Here is a 16333-nt window from a genome sequence, read left to right as displayed (position 1 = left end):
TGGTTTATATTATTTGCAGTTTTGCTTTATCTGGGTCATTCCCTCCCCACTGCTCTTCCCTTTTTCTTCCCTCCCCATTATCCTTGAGAACTGAGAGCTGATTGTAGCTAGTGTACGGTTACATGCTGTCATCCCAACAGACCTTGCAGCCGCCAGCTGTCTTAAAACTACACTGTGTTTTCCTATAGAAGTCATTCTTTCTTCATTCCCTCTCTCTGGCTCACCCCACTGAGGGATACCAAGTCCTTCCCAAGTCTGTCGCCAGCCCTGAATTCACTTTTCCATGTTTGGAGAAACTGCAGTGTCCCAACCCAATGCTAACCCACATTCCAGAGGGCCATTAAGACTAACAACATGTATAAACCAGCAGATTAAATGTGTCCTGTAGGATACATACGTGAGCTAGTATTTTGGAATAACCCACAGCTGCCTGCAAACCACGGCAGGGGGTGTGGGGGGGAAAGTGTTTGTTTTCCTGAAGAGGAGTGTCCCATCAGCTTCGGGGCTCTGAAGGGGCCCAACTGCAGGACACAATAGGACAGGGAGAACAACAAAGCATGGAGCTGGAGCCAACTGAAAATGCAAAGAAACTAGACAGGCAGAACGGGATTATTCAAAGTGGTGTTGGAGCAGAGCATGGGGGTGGCTGTACCTCGCTGAAAACGCTGCTGTGATGACTGTAAACCAGAAGAATCTCGGTTTAGCCAAGAGCCAAGGGACAGCAGACGGAGCAGGAGGTGGGAGATAACCGGAGGGGGCTGGTGGGGCACGCGGTGCCCGGCTGCAGGAATGTCGCGGATGCAGTCCCGATTGGCTGCGCGCGGAGGAGTCAGCTTGCACGGGGGCTGATCAAAAAGTTCCCTCCTGCTTTCCAGAGTTGCTGTCTGAGCAGAGGCATCGGGCAGAGGAGGCCAGTCGCTCTAACGTTCCCCAGGAAAGCTACTTCAATGAAATGAGAAGGCTCCTCCATCCAAGGATATACTGCCAAGAACAGACACCGAGACGCTGTTTTCCTTCTTTTCTCTCCCAACTCCTACTGGAGTTGAACAGCTCTCACTTCTGGCATGCGTCTCATCTCTCAGGATACTATGTCACAGTATTCCACTAACTTTCTCTTGCTCCCCATACCAGAGTATCCTGTATTAGACTGCGTGCCCAACAAAATCATCAAGCTCGTGGTACTGGGTGGCAGTAGCGTTGGCAAGACAGGTAAGTCCACAGGTGTAGTTCCACGCTTTTTCTTGCTGCTTTATTTACGAGCTCATATGCAGCTCAGACAGTAGAACCAAGGCTGTAAAAACTCTTATCTGTTGCATTACTTTTTTTTTTTTTAAAGTGCACTGAATAATTTGTGAGGCAGATTTGCCGTAGCTCTGTGTGAACAGCCAACAGGAGGTGGCAGTTGAGAGGAGAGGGCACTTGTGTTAGTTGCGCCATACTCACAAATTATTCCACCTGGTCTTGTGCAAATTATTTAACTGTGTCTAAATTTCCACAGCCCAAAAATGGGGCTAATCATTTTTACTCTCCTGTTGCAAATGTTTTATGCTCTGTGTACAAATAACAATGTACAAGATGTGTCTTCCTGTATTATCCTTCAAGGGGGAGAAGAGGGTAAAGCAAGCACTATTGTATGGTACATGATTTCAGAAGTTATTAAGGCCAGATCTGTTTTACTACATCTGAGGTTCCACGGGACTCAAGTAAAATGTTTGATTGTTTTGGATTTGAAGCAGCCACATTTTCATCCTATTTTTAAATAGTTTGTTGAAGATAACTGCATAGTCAGTTTTACTTAATAGTGCTAAAGAGGTGACCTAGTATCTACTGTGAAAAAAAATGTTATTTTAAATGAAATCTATGATAGAGTTGCTTGCAGAACAAATCCTTTCGTTTAGGTATTAACTAAATGGTTTTGCAAATGATTAGGAATCTGCTAAGATGAAAGCACTACAGGAATATAAGTTACTGTTGCCACAACAGGATGTAATCAAGATCAAGAAAAAGGAAAATGTTCTCATCCAACAGTGTAAGAAAGCACACAGGTTAAGGTGAATAAGAAGGCCCAGGGTGCTGCAGCATGACCCACGTGTGCAGAATGCATGGAGTTTGTTAGTTGGATGTGATTAGGTATCACAAATGGGTTTCATGAGGAGGACTGAGGATTATTAAGGCTGGGAAGAACCATTGCATTCATCAGCCTCACTTATTATAAGACACAGAGGTCTTACATTTGGTATTGGGATTAGTTTCAGTTTACTGACTTGTTACTCTTTTTCTAAACTATTTCAAACCAAAGGTCAGATTGTTATACCTGCAATCCCAACAAACAAACCTCCGTATCCTACACTGAATAGCCACACTGAATCTAAGTTGCAAAAAACTCTGCATCAGGTATAACAGTCTGGCCCCAGATCTTTTCCTGTGAGTGCTGAGAGAAGCATTTGCAGAATAATCTTTGAGCAATTCAGAGATTAACTTGGTTTCATATTATACTAACTTTTCCAGTAAGATATTATGTGTTCTGCAAAGATTGATTTTGGTTCACGTTAAAGGCCCATATTTTTTTCATTGTTTTACAGCCCTGGTTGTGCGCTTTCTCACAAAGAGATTTATTGGAGACTATGAAGCTAATACTGGTGAGTCTGCTTTCTACTGCAGTACTGCAGATAGCTTGAAATGTACTCTATTTTGTGACTGGTGCATATTACAGGAAAGCCAAGCAGTGTTAGATGTCCATAAGGTGCATATTTTCAGTTAATAGCCTCAAGCTATGAAAGCAGTAAATCAAAGCTTCATTATTTATGATCCTTTTAGCTATTTTTTTCCAAACTTGATGGAAAAGGATCAGAATAAAAGGTTTGCTTGGGGACATACCTATACTAAAATGCAGACTCAAGGAACAACGTGCCTATTGACAAAACCACAGAAACCCAATGCTGCTCTCTCTGCAAGCCCAGAGAAGCCAGAGGAATTCCAAAGTGCGTAAAAGGCACTTCAGATCCTTTTTTCAGTGGCTTTTATGACAAGGCAGATTTCCAAATTGAAATCTTCTTTTTGTAAGATAAGCAAAGTGACCATACAAGCTGCTTATTTCTTGTTTATTCCTGACACCTCAGAGGATGTGTTCGTGTGAACTGTTTAATTCACAGCCTCTATTCCAAGGAAGTGCCAACTGTATTGGCCAGTGTTGTAGAAAGGATCTATGTACACCATGCTCATACCTACTAGCACATCCCCAAAATAGGCCACCTCACAGTTTTTGCTAAAGGACAGGATTCTAAGCAGTGATCGCTTCACTTTGGAGATGCATACTGAATTTAGAATAATGAGTTAGGAAAGGAGATGTCAGTACAAGACACCTTTGATCTCTGCCTGTCTGATGAAATACAATCTGAAAAGCTCCTCCTTACAGCTCCCTCTCACTGACCCTAAGTAACCTTGATGGTTGACTGCCCTATTTCTCTCTCTTCTCTTTCATCTCTTCTATGGGAGACTGTACATCAAGTTAGACTTCTGAGCTTTGCAATGGATTGCTGCCAGAGACATTGCTGAGAACCACATGCTTTTCTCATTAAGCTACCAGCCCAACAGCCATGCTGTAGATGAAAGAAATATGCCAGAAATAAGAAACAGGTGGCAGTGTATTTGTGATCATTCAACCATGCTTCTCCTTCAACTGAGTATAAGGCAGAGCACAGTCAGTATCTGAAAGTACCTGCTCCTTTTTGTGCAGTGCATTACAGAACAGGAAAAGTAACATTGTCTGGTCTTGGTTCACGGTTGGGTAGTATCTCCCCTTAAAACAGTATCTTTTCCGCTTAAAATCTGGTCTGTTTTTAAAAAAAAAAATCTTAGAAGGGCTAGATCACCTCAGTCAGTATTAAAGCATAATATGATAATGTTGGCTTCAGCTGCAAACTTTGCCATACTAAATTCCCATGTATTGCAAATGTTCCTGTGAGCTAATTCTTTTTCACTGGAATAAAAAGACCTGTTCCGTGGAACCAAAGATGAATTTCAGAAGTGATGGCATTATTGTCACTGACTGACTGACTTCCCTCTTAATCTGAATTCCATACTCTGAATTCCCTCCAATAGATGGGATTTCTCTGTGTTTGAGATGAAGTGCCTTGTTTTAGATGCTGCAGTGACAATTGCATTTGGATAAGGCTGAAAGGCGATAGAATACAGCTGTGGATATAGCATTTCTTCACATATCCATGTATCTTGTATTAAGTCCTCAAGAAAACTGATGATGGCATCAGTCTCTGAAGCTGTCCTTATCACAACCACAGATAGTTCATAAGATCAAAACTTAAGTTTTAATTGTCACTTAACCCGCACTCCAGTAACAAAATAAAGTTCAAACCCAGAATAGCAATGGTTTTATTAGAGCTGGATCAGTCCTAAATGGTTTGAACTAGCACTTGGCCCTGAATATGTGTCATTCAGAACCAGAAGTCAGATTCAAAATGTCCAGTCTTTGGGGATTTCAACCAAACTTTGTACGGCTAAGGTCACACAAATCCCAAAGAGCAACTGGGTGATTTGTATATAGTCACTTACTCTGCATCCAAAACTAGAATGCTTTCCTTTTTTAAAAGCTTTCAGAAAACTGCAATAGGAAACAGCTCACTCCTTTTACAGACAACACCTGGATATCCTGGTTTGAGATTAAGAATATATGCAGTCCACATTTTAATAAGTTAACAATATGGATTGAAAACCTGAATGGGATTTATGCACCCCACTTTGACTATTTGATTCAATATAAAGTGCCACCTTTCCCAGGTACCATCCTAGGAACACATTTAAAACATCCTTTACTTAAGTAACCAGCCACACAGCCACTCTGGTGCCATTCACTTTTCTATAACCAACTACCTACCATAAGCCTCAAAAATCTGGATTTTGACAGCTCCACTTTGCCTTTATGTACTCTTTCTTTGCTACAGTCACTCACTCTCATAATCTTACTTTTCCCCCAGGTGCATTGTATTCAAGGAAGTTCACCATAGATGGGGAACAGATCTCTCTGCAGGTGCAGGATACTCCCTTTGTTTCATTGGAGGTAAAACATCTGCTCAGTGCATTAGTGCTTTACCACACAATTCTTGTCTCTTGTTTGTTGCCAGCACTTCCATCTGTAACTCACTCCACTTACTGGCAGAAAAATACCTGGGCTCAAACCCAAATGAAGACTAATGGGGTACCTTAAGCCCCACCAAAATGAGCCCTTGAAAAGGTTACATCAGGCTCCTTTAAGAGTAAATAAAAATTAACATAAATCCATTTCAAACACATTACTGCATCCCAAGCCTAAATAGCAGTAAAATCCTAATCTGGCTTGTTCCTGCCAACTACCTAATAATTTTATTTCCTGTCAAATGGTTTCTGTCCCTGCATGGCAGAAAACCCACCTGCCTAGAGGCCCAGCTGACTCAGACCATTCCACAGACCCAGAATCTGCCTTCTCTAGAAAGCTGTTTCTTTCCAAAGGGACAGGCCTCCAAGCAGTTGTATTTCCAAGTAGGGTGCTTTTCTGTGGTTTCCGTAGGTGTGTGATTTAAATTGTTTCATTAATTCCTTATTTTTAAGGTGTTAGCATTTATCCACACCCCTCTTTCTATCAGTATTTTAGATATTTTAGATTTAATATTTGACTAGGAACCTGTTTCTAGAAATATTTTTCCAAGCAGGATTTAAGATTAAGATGTCTTTTTTTTTTTTTTTGGAAGATCTGCTTCACATGTGGAACAAGAGGGTGAAAGTAGTGTCAAAGCAGCAGGAAATGCAATGAACTTTATTTTTACATGAATGGTGGAAATCTCATGAGGGTAATAATTCCTATAGAATAACCGAGAAATCATGATAAGATTAGGTATGCTCTTGTCACCATCAAACCTAAAGTTCTAGGTTTGGCCTTAACCTCAGCCTAAGCTGAGACTTGGCCAAAGATATGTCTGGATGGGAACCCCACCTTCACCCATCCTCTTTCAGGCTAGCCCTGCAGAGCTTTATATACAGTGTTTTGTCTGCACAGACCCATGTGTGCATGGGTTCATTTCTGTGCTGTAGACCTGCTTTATCCTGAGTTTACAGGACAGGCTAAGCAAAGCTCCCACAGCCTCAGTTTCCATTTCCATCTTCTCTGATGACTGGAAGTAGATTTAAGGGGAAAACTTTGACAAAGTTCCGCGCTCTTTGCTGCTGCTGGGGGTGCACAGAGCAGAGGAGAGGACCCCTCGTTTACTCTGGACACTAAAAAGCAAACAAAAGCTGCTATGGAAGCCCTCCAAATATTCAAGTGGGACTTAAAAGTACAAAGGCCCTGTGCCAGCTTGCTCAGAGAGGACAGGCAAAGAGCAGCTGTGGGTGGTGATTAGGTACAATTGGGACTGCCTGATAAACACTTAACAAAGGGAATCCCCTCTCTCTTCTGTCCCAGTGGAGAAAGGAGGGCGTGAAAGAATTTAATTCCCTCTTTCACACCAGATATGTTTATTTTCTAATTTCCCTGTTTTAAGACTGTGCACTATAGTTCTGTGACTGTAGCCAGAGGTCCGCAAAATTTAGTAATGCCAACAGCTGAGGTTTCTTAGTTAGCAATGATTTTTATTTAGTTAGGAAGGAGCTTCATTTTCTTTGTCCCAGTCAAAGGTCTGTCTTGTTTCAGTAGTTCCCAGAGACACACTTATCTTGGACTGTATGTCTGTTTGCATCAAATGATGTATCTGAAATAATTTGAAGGAACTGTTCCTTAACAGGCCTTGCTAAGACTGAGAATAGGTTGGATTTTCTGTTAAAATCCTTAAGGAAGAGAATTTCTTACACTCTGCAGGCTGAGTATAGTGTTTCTGGAGGAACTCATGTGGAATCACTCGGGATTCCAGCCACGCTGGAAATGTTAATATTTAAGAGAGAAACAGAAGCAAACAGATAACTGGTTTTGTTAGGTGATTCATCACTGCTTGGTCTACACATGGCAAATGACAGTGTGTTTCAAAATTCATTCTAGAGCAGAGATTTCCATTTTAAAAGTAGCCCATTAGCCTTTGATTTTCCTGAATAAAGCATTCCGTTGGGGATTATCCGTAGGTCTCACTACTGGGTGGGCCTAGCTGGAGTAACTGAGAATTTCTGCTCATTAAGGCTCTCTGAATGTACACCTTCTCCAAAAACATTTTCAAACGCTTGCCAGAGCAATTAGTTCTTTTTCTCCATGAAAGGAGTTTGCTGGTGAAAAGAGGCTAGCAGGACATGAAGGCTGGCTAATTATCTACAGATTGGATACAACCCAGACACCAACAGTGCAAATTGCCCTTCTTCCCACAGCCTGCCCTGTCCTGGTTTGAGTTTGCTCTCATTAACCTTATAAACAAGGCTGCTAGGAAGGATCGCTCTTCATTCCATGTGCAACTCTGTTGGGTTTTTGGGTTTGAGGGTTTTGAGGAGGGAAAGGAGTGATAAGAGCATCTGTTAAACCATTTCACTGCTAACAGGATTTAGCATTACTGTAAGCAGGCAAGGGCAAAGAACTACTAGGTATGATAAGCCCATGTCTCTATGGGCAATATTGAAATATTTGCAAAGGGCAGTGAGTTAGCAGAACTCCTGTTGAAAGCCGTAAGCCTAATTTATACTCTGAGCCTTCAGAAATCCTGCTTCTTTCTCCTCACCTTGACCCTTGACAGTAGTCCTTTTTTTATTGTTTGATCTATCATAAACGAACTGATCAGTTTTAATCATTCTTTTCCACCACTGTTTCCTGAAGTTAGGCTTTATGATTCATATTTAGGTGTCTAAATAAAAGTGATCTGTTTCGAGAGATTGCTGAGCACATGCAAATTCTGTTAAAATGAATGTGAATGGCAGATACATGTTCTATAGATAGATAATGGAACATAAGTTCTAATAGTCTTACTGAAGTTGATGAAGTTTTCTTGAATAGAATTTAGCAATAATAATAATAAAAGTTTGAGCTCCCCCTAAAATGCACAAAAGCCTCTAATTCCTACCAATTTCATCAAGAGCTGAATACTGAATATGCTTAGTGCCTTGATGGATATGAAAGAAATTACAAAGTTCCAGAAAGCCTGTAATAGTGACAGGAATGTCAGTTCTTACAAACCAAGCATACTGGCAATAACTGCAGAGTGATCTCCCTATCTGGTTGGGTTGCACACCAGCATGGATAAGAGTAGTGGATTAGCTGAAAATAGCTTCATCTTGAAAAGTGAGCTGATCCCTCTTCCAGCCCCACAGCATTGTATTCGGTTTTATATTCCCAACAGTGGTGATTGCTATGGCTGTCCGAGTAGGAGTGGTGGTAATGGACTGAACAAACAAAAGAATAATACAAATGCAATGCTGCTCTACAAATGAGCAATAAGATTCCACCTCATTTTTGGTTCCAATAATAGGTTATTTGTAACAAATGGCTTTTTTGAAGTAACTTTGCCTTTGACTATCTGGAGACCTACATGGCAGAAAAACCTGTCAGACTTCACCAAACACAGTTAGTGAGAATCCCCATGCATGGAGACATTGAATGCAGGATTGGAAAAAGCCCTGAAAAAACACTTTGGGGGACAACCGTTTGCTTGCAGTAGTGTGACTAGCCTGCTGAATTTTATAATGCTCTTACCATTCCCATCACAATTTTATCCACAGTAAAATCACGGGTTTCTGTCACACTGGTTTAGTACAACAGAATACAGAACAAACTTTTCAATATCAGTATTTTGGTTGTTTAATTTTTAACCACTTTGCTCTGAGCCCTCTCTACTCCACATTAATGCTTACCTGTAATATGTTACTGACACAGTGGAAATTTCTCCTCTGTCTGGTACATTCCTCGGCAGTCAGAGGTGTCTGCCTGTACACCAAGAAACAGCCACACATTAAAACAAAGCTGCGAGTAGCTAACAGTGCTGTTTGACTGTTTGCTCTGTCTGCTCCCTATTCTCAGTTTTCTAATCTCACACCTCTTGGTTTTGACGGCAGGATGACACTGACAGCATATGCTGCCAAGAGCAGATAAACCGTTCAATCTACTGGGCAGATGGCTTCGTTTTTGTTTACTCCATCACAGACTATGAGAGCTACCGAGTCATCCGTCCCCTACACCAGCACATCCGCAAGATTCACCCAAATGCTAACATTCCCCTGCTTCTGATGGCGAACAAAGGAGACCTCCTGCGAGCCAGGCAGGTGTCCTCCAAAGAAGGGCTCCAGCTGGCCAGTGAACTGGGAGGTACTTACTATGAAGTCTCAGCCCGGGAGAACTGTGAGGGAGTGCATGAAGCCTTCCAGCAGCTTTGCCAGGAGGTCAGCAGGATAATTGGGAGCTGCAATGGAGAGAAACGAAGAGGCCTCCACCTTGTCCGACCCAAGTCTCCAAATATGCAGGACTTAAAGAGACGTTTGAAACAGGCTCTGACTTCCAAAGGGAAATCTGCCACTACACTTTGACATAGCCTACAGAAATTGTTTTCCACAGCCCTGAAAAAAAGGCAAGAAAATAAGCTGGTAATAAGGGGCATCGCCGAAATTCAGCAATCAGGTTGTGTGAGAGGCCTTTTGATTTTGTCTTTACATCTTCCTTAAAAATCCCATGTTCATTCAGCAAAGGAACTGACAGAATTTGTTCTTAGGGGCAAGAATTTAGAAACTGTGATTTAAAAAATAGATTGTCCCAAATTATTTCCTTTTTGAAAAGGACACAGTCAAATAGTTTAAGCTTAAAATGTGGATTTTATTAATAAAAATACTTAAATCCCACTTTTAAGAGAAGAGACTTATCTTGGGGATGATTGTATTCCAAACATAGGCAACAAGCTATAGCAAGACATGAGGAAAGCAATCTGGGCTATACTGAGCAAGAAAAAATTACCAAATTTGCTTAGTCACAAGATTGGAAAATAAAGGCAAAAAGTAAATGAAGAGCACAAATAGTGAAAAGCAGTAACTGAAAGCTTTTAAATTGCAGCTTTGAAAGTGTTCTCAGCAACCTGGTGAGAGATTTGTTCATATGCAAGCTTCGCCTTAGTGTCTCTTTAAAGGGAGGGTTGGTTTTTTTTAAATCACTATTTTTTCAGATTATTTTTCTTTAAACACGTTGACTGTTTCTGAAAGTGTTTATATGGGCAAAATACATACTTATAGCAGCATTTTGTAGTCAGTTTCTCAATGGCATACTTCTCATTTTCCTGTAGCTTTCCTACATGGTAATGAGAGAGGAAGAAACAGAGAAGGGTGGTTTAAAACCTGCAAAAAAATGGACTGTGTTAATCAAGAGCAAGGAGGTGACCTAAAACTATGTAATTTTTTTTCTTTCAAACTAGTTAGGTTTCAAGTTCAAGATGCTGTTTTAAAGAAACAAGGCCTTTGCATAAAGTATATTTAATTAATCAGATTTTTTTAAATCACTTAATTTTTTTTAAGAAGAAAACGGTTTATGATGCCTGAAATTTCTGGCTTCAGGAATTCGTCAATTTGTTATTTGCCTTAAGAACAGACTTTATCAATACCTCGCAATGCATCCAAATCACCAGTCTATCAACACATATTTCACTGGCAGCATCTCAAAGCATTGTGTCTCAGCAAGTACAAAGGGATTTGAAGCTGTATCCTGTGAGCTGGCCTGTTTTATGGTAGCAATAACAACGACCGAAACATCCATCATTCTAGTCTCAATTACAGTGGAAAGAAACTGGGTTGGACCATGTAAAAGTCATGATGCAACAATCTTCTTTAAACAGACCATATGAGCAATTCACAGGACCATGAAATGAAGTAAAGCTCAATGATTTGCACTCAGGAATACAGAAGGGGAAAACCCTGGTCTGATGGATTTAGAAAAATATGCCCAGCTGCAGTTTCAGCTGTCAATACTGAGCTAAATCAACATTTTACTCATTATGAGCAGCAAATAGCTCAGGGCTTGAAAATGTATTTTCTATTTTTCTTATCCCTGTGTTAGACAACTCTAGCCATGATTTTCTTTATCACTTGGATTTGCTCTATCTACAGCTCACTTTCTGTTTTATTTATTGTTTTCCACAGCTGGTCATCTGAGAATGTCTTTTGTTCTGATTAATTTAAAATTCTTCTATTCACACAAAAGAACTGCACCTTTTTTTAAAATTAGTTTCAAGTAGTAGTAGGAAGGGAAAAGGAAAATTAGATCATCCAAACAGGGACTCAATATCAGAGGATTTCTACTTTAGCTTATGGTTAAGTAACAATTTCATGTTTGAGCCGTGTCATTATTCATTGCAGGCACTTTGGTATGACATTTATTAGCATAGAATTGCAGTATTTTAAATTACTAATACCATAGCTCAAATATTGAATCTAAAGATTCAATAACATGAAATAGAGCAGTTTGTGAGACACAAACTGAAAATTGTTTACATTGGAAAAATAATCACTGATTTTGAATAACAATTCAATATTTTACTATCCCAGTATTGTATAACAATGGCTAAATTTGCTGAAGACAATTTGCTGACAACATTTGTTTTCATAAAAGCCTAAGAGAATTAGGTATTCTAGCTTGTTAAATTTGTTTGCAACTTACTCTTTCAGATCGATTCCTTTCTTATTTGGGAAGAATGTTCAACAATTTTCAAACCTGTCAGTGTTTTATTTTTAACAGTGATTAATAAAAACATGCAAGGTCTTTCCTGAGTGCTGTATAAAATGGCTCCTTTATATCTCACATCTTTAAATGTTCCTTGTTTATACTAGACTAAAAATATATTTTTTTCCCCTTCTTATAACCGTATAGACCCTGTATACACAAGTATTCCTACATTTGTACTCCTACAAAAGTAAGTATTCCCACATTCCTGCGGCACTAGTGGGGGAAAAAAAGAGTCTACATTTTAACTAAGGCCAAAAAATATTGAAACATTTAAGTCTTCTCCTAAATGCTAACATGTGGCAAACATTTATTCTGCTACAGAAACTTTAGTATTTCCTTTGTTCATTGACCAACAATACAAATCCTGTACTAGCTTTGATACTGGTTTTAAGCCAGGACATACCATCTACAGAACACAATAGAGCTCAGCAGTGTTATTAGCAGTGCAGTACTCAAGCACCAGAACAATCCACTGCACCGCTGAAGCTAAGCAAGGCTGAGGAAGGAGAATGGTAGCATGAAAAGCAGGGAGAAGAGAATGCTATAGAATTAAGTGCCTAAAAATAATCATGTAAAAATCAAAGATTAGTCATGTAAAACCTGATCCTGAATTAGAATCTTCAGGCTGCCAGGGAAAAACATGTATTCTACTGAAGGTTTAAAATTAAACCTCTAGAGAGAAGGTACTTGACATTAAGTTAAAAGCAAAAAGGAAAAAAAGTTCTGAGAGTGGGGGTTTTTTTGAATGTCAAGGCAAATTCTCTTCTCAGTTGTACTGGTTAAATCCAGGTTAACTCCACTAGAAGCAGCACCAACAACCTGTAAAATTCACTTCCCTACCCCCATCCTTTTTCATTCTCTAAAGCGTTTAAATCTTGTGCACCATCTGGTTTTCAAGATGGTTTACAGCTGGGTTTACTTGGGCACAAAGCAGTTGAGTGATTTGCCCCAAGGTTACACAGCTGAGCAAGTACTTGAGAGGAGCTCAAAAATTGTGTCCTTTGTAATTAATTCCTAACTCTTTACAACAGCTACCAGACCATACCACCTCCCTCAAGGTATGCACAAAGCACAGTGAGTTGTATTACACCAGAATGTAATTAAAAGTTGGAAAAAGTTACTTAAATTACAAGCTATGTTAGGAACTGACTGAGCAAAGTATTACTGACATGCTGGCACTGTGCAGAATTATAGTAATACCAAGACTGGCTTATGAGTTATTGAAGATATTTGTAAATGTTTATTTTCTGCAGTATTTCTGTCAGTTGCATTTCTCACACATTTCCAGTGGTTCCCCATGGAAATACAGTGTGACTTGGGAGATGGGAAAATCAGGTTCCGTTTTTAACTTTTCCTGTGACTTGCTTGATGATCTTGGCCAGATCTCTTAATTGAAGTTACTGTGTCTACAAGTAAGAGGAAGGATATCAACATGTACTGCCAAGGTATCTGCCATGTACTTCAGCATCCACAGGAGAGAATCATCAATGAGAAATAAAAGAATCACCCGCATATGCAGTAGGGATGGCTTAAATCTTAACATCTGAATTCAGATCTTGATTCCGGATTCCTTAAACTCAGAGTTGTTTGAATCTCACATTTATACTTGACACATAGGAACAAAATGGAAAATTCAGATCCGGATTTGAAGGAACAGCTTAGACAGAAATATTTGTATCCAGGGTACTCAGCTACTCACAGGATTTATGTCAGGTGTACAAAAGAAGACGAAAGAGTAACTTTGTGAGACATCAAAAGAAACTTAGTCTGTACCAGAAAATGGTTTTCTAATTGTTTCACAAGGCAAACTGGAAGGCTGCCAGCTTATTGTTACTGCTGGATTTCCCTCTGCCCACTGGCAAGCTAGAAGACTTTGACCCAAAAAGTCATACTGATGCTGCTAGAGCTGCAGCTATGTTTGCATTTGCAGAACCAGCACATGACCCTGAAGCAGCAGAACATGATGACATATTTGCTGGTCTTTAGTTGTTCATGTATTTTCAGAGTTCTTATGAGCTGTCACCGTATTGTTTGGGGCTAGCACAGGAAAACCATGCAATTAAAAGTTAGAAGAGAACTCCAGTTTCACTCTAAAAACCTCAAAAGCAGGGACAATGGTGCTAGAAAAGATGATCCAATCTATTACCTCTGGAGACAAAGCAAGACTCTTCTTTTGCTTATTTTTCATCCATTCTCACTGTCTCTTCCCTTTCTTGTCCCTCTCCATTCATGCCTTTGTTCTTGTTTTATGTAGCAAGCAAAACCTGCAATTGTTCTTCCTTAGGCTTAGAAATACATTTTTTGCTGTTTAGTTTAAAATGTATTTCCAAGTATTTCAACTCCAGACATGGTTTATAGCAAAAGAAGTGTCTACTTATCCTTTTGACCTTATTTACCTAAAGCATTTTAAAGCATGTCTAAATGAAGTCAGTACAACTCTGTATTTAGACAAACTTTTGAATTCATGCCATTTCTTCCCAAGTGCTCTCACTGGCTTAGCCCAATATTTCCTTCCCTTGCTTTGTGCTTGCAGTGTTGAGCTCACTTGTGCAGTGTAGTCATTGCTTGCTTAAACCTGTCTTGCAAAGTTCTTGTAAAGTTTTGCTGCTCTTCTCTCAAACTTCTTTGGTTTAATCAAGCAAGTTCTCTTCTCTAAGCAGCTGTGCAAGTGGTAGATGAGCTCAGAACAGCTGGTAATTTTCTGCTCTGTCAGATTTTTGCCCATTATTGAAGATTTTGGAATAAACAGTAGCAAAGTGAGCAATACAGCAAACCCAGTTCTAGTCTCCCTTCATCTGTCAACCTCCTTTGGCGACAGTAATTTTAACCATCACAAAGGGGACAAAGTTTATCCTAAATTATAGTGTATCAGCACGGGTTCCTACAGATGGAAAAAACACCAGATATGAAGCAGAGAGACGAGTTGATAGGCTCTGTAAACCCCAGGATCCAATTCATTCAGGAGCTGTCATACCAATCTTCTTTTCCTTAGAAGATACATTTTTTACATTTTCCTTTTTATCCAAATGGGTTTCAAGACACAGCCTCTGGATCTCATCACACAGACACTTACCGTCTCCTCTGTGGCAGGTCGAGGGGAAGCTGCACATTTTCTAAATATGATGGGTGAAAGTATGCATGCCTTGTGCTGTTATTATGGATGATTGTGGAAACTGTTCCTAAGGATAATGTTTTTCCTCTTTCTGGGCATTAATGCAGAACACTAGCAATCAGTAACTGGTCATTTTGAAAAGACATTAGTTTTCTCTGCTGAGTCTGGAGACACACCGTACCTTCTCTGCTGGTTGGAAAGCTCACCAGATAAGCAGGGGTTGGGCTTTTTCTGATGTAGCCTTTGAACTCTCACAAAGAGCGTTGAATTATGTCACTTTTTGACTGTGATCCAGGTTTCCAGATGCTTGCAGGAGCCACCACTTTTCGCAGTGTTCTGCATTGTATTTCACTTCAAAACTCAGTATTTTCTTATGCCATGATGAAACAGTGAAACAACTTTGGAATTTCACACTGAAATGCAACAGCCTGTTCTCTTGCCTCCCTATTTTTGATGAAGATCATGGGTGTCTGAGCTGGTTTTACATTTGTTGGGCACTAGAACTCATACTCATGCTCTGTAAGCAAAGGTATTAATCATTTCAAAATGGACAAGACTCTTCTTAACTAGCAGAACAATGTATACTATTGTACACCTCAGCAGTTCTGTGACTGTCAGTAAAGACTGGTGAGACAGGGAGATGAGAGGTGTGAAATCTTTAAATTAAGCTGCTGTTTGCATTTGACTTTCAATAAGAGAGACTGAATCTCCTTCAAGCACTGGGAAAGGTAATAGGCTGGTGGCAGTGCTGAGTATAGAGAAAGTGGTGATGGCAATTCTGGCTGAACAGTCTGTGCTCCAGTCCCTCCATTTGGGGATGGTGGGGCAGGTCAACATTTGTGAGAAGCACCTCCCAAGCGCACCAAAGGGGGTTACTGGGAAACCATGGGTTCTATGAGGCAGAACCAAAACGACGTTTCTGTGAACTACACATCTGGAGGGGCTCTGCTGGAATGGAAAACCAGAATCCAGGCCTTGGAGAGCCATTAGCATTTCCCCTCTACATCTGTTCAGAGCAGTGGTGAAAGCCTCACGTCTTTGTCACATTCCAGCCCACGTGGTCACATTATGCTTATGTCAAAGTCACTTCTTCTAAAAGATGACAGTAGTACTGCTGGTCCCAGTGTAGATACTGGTACAGCTCCAGCAATGAACGGAGGGTTTGAGTTACCATTCTTATCCACTCTTTTAACTGCCAAGACCACCTATGATGTCCAGAGTCCATGAGCTAGTACCAAATACCAAATATATCTGAGTAGTGTTCATCAGTCTGTACTGGAGAGCAGTAACTGCCTCTCAGGAGAGCCATAATCTGCCAAAAGACCAGCTTTTAAACCTCAGAAATACATATGTGTGTCAGGACTGTGAAATGATACATTTTATATGTAAGTGCTATTCTGCTATCATTAATATATTAGACAGCTTTAAAGAAAGCAAGAGGTTTCGTTTCTAAATCCCAAGTGTTAATCATTGAGATTCCCCATTTTATCTATTTTTGTATTTTTAATTTTAGCTATTTGTACTTATGAACCTCGCACTGGGGAATGAAGGGAAACAAATGGAGCCAA

General features: G+C 40.1%; 1 protein-coding gene across 1 annotated transcript; it reads left to right on the top strand.

Moving 5' to 3' along the window:
• Window positions 1–869: 869 nt before the first annotated feature.
• LOC119157202 (ras-like protein family member 11A-like) lies at window positions 870–11697 on the top strand. Its single transcript, XM_037407838.1, has 4 exons — window positions 870–1209; window positions 2583–2639; window positions 4992–5074; window positions 9010–11697. The coding sequence occupies exons 1-4, from the start codon at window positions 1065–1067 to the stop codon at window positions 9475–9477; spliced, it is 753 nt and encodes a 250-aa protein (XP_037263735.1). The 5' UTR covers window positions 870–1064; the 3' UTR covers window positions 9478–11697.
• The last annotated feature ends 4636 nt before the right edge of the window (window positions 11698–16333 follow it).

The sequence above is a fragment of the Falco rusticolus genome, chromosome 14 (assembly GCF_015220075.1).
Source record: "Falco rusticolus isolate bFalRus1 chromosome 14, bFalRus1.pri, whole genome shotgun sequence".
Taxonomy (NCBI): Eukaryota; Metazoa; Chordata; class Aves; order Falconiformes; family Falconidae; genus Falco; species Falco rusticolus.
This window is presented reverse-complemented; position numbering and strand designations above follow the sequence as displayed.